Genomic DNA, 953 nt, shown 5'->3' on the forward strand with positions numbered 1-953 from the left:
TATGCTATACGAAGTTATTACGGTGGTTTGGGTTATGTCCTTCCAGCCCCTTCTGCCTGCATTTACACACGTTGGTCTCTGCCTGTTCCACTTGTGGGTGAAAGTATTTTCATACAAACGAGATCTTTTCACCAATATGTCCTGGTTGCTGTGGTCGGCGGAATAACAGCCCTCAAAGATGTCCATGTCCTAATCCCTGGAACTTGTGAATATGGTACTTAATATGGCACAACAGGTAAGGACCTTGAGATGGGAGGTCATCCTGGGTTACCTGGGGGCCACTGTCCTCTCAGGGTCCTCATAAGAGGGAGGCAGGGCGGTAAGAGTCAGAGAGAGACTGGAACACACTGCGCTGCTGGCTTTGCAGACGGAGGAAGGGGCCACGTGCCCAGGGCTGCAGGCGCCTCTAGAAGCTGGGAAAGGAGGACCCGNGACACCGAGGGTTGCGATCCCGTTACCCGTCAGTAAAAAAGACAAAAAGGAAAAAAAAATTTTAAAAAATGTATAAATAGGAACATATGTATAAATAGAGATATAGATGTAGATATCCTCTTTAGTTAGAATAGAGCAATGATAAAACTATTACAAGAAAATATCCAAAACATTGATACAGCCAAGGCTGGGGAGATTTTATACACATGTGCGCACACACACTTTGTGTGTGTGTGTGTAAGATATACAATCATCTACATAATTATATATAATATATAATAATATATGTTTCTCTCCTGATTAGTAAAACAGTAAAAAATTAAAAACAGGACTTCATAAGGAAAACAAGGATCCTGAAAAATATGGGTATTTACAGGAAGGAATCTTAGATCAAAAACTTCTATTATACTTCCAGGGCCGGCCCATGGCTCACTCGGGAGAGTGCGGTGCTGATAACACTAAGGCCATGGGTTCGGATCCCTATATAGGGATGGCTGGTTCACTCACTGGCTGAGCGTGGT

At 43.5% G+C, this 953-nt stretch overlaps 1 protein-coding gene across 1 annotated transcript in view; it reads left to right on the top strand.

The window, feature by feature from the left end:
- The window catches only part of LOC103582457 (caytaxin-like), a gene marked incomplete at its 5' end in the record, with an annotated part of 9,607 nt that extends 9,194 nt beyond the window's left edge, over positions 1–413 (top strand). Inside the window, one exon of the mRNA XM_008564049.1 lies at positions 47–413. Within this exon, the coding sequence (XP_008562271.1) occupies positions 47–101 (55 nt within the window). The remainder of the gene's footprint in view (positions 1–46) is intronic.
- Between the last annotated feature and the right edge of the window lie 540 nt (positions 414–953).

This window comes from Galeopterus variegatus, unplaced genomic scaffold, assembly GCF_000696425.1.
Source record: "Galeopterus variegatus unplaced genomic scaffold, G_variegatus-3.0.2 Scaffold16341, whole genome shotgun sequence".
Lineage (NCBI taxonomy): Eukaryota > Metazoa > Chordata > Mammalia > Dermoptera > Cynocephalidae > Galeopterus > Galeopterus variegatus.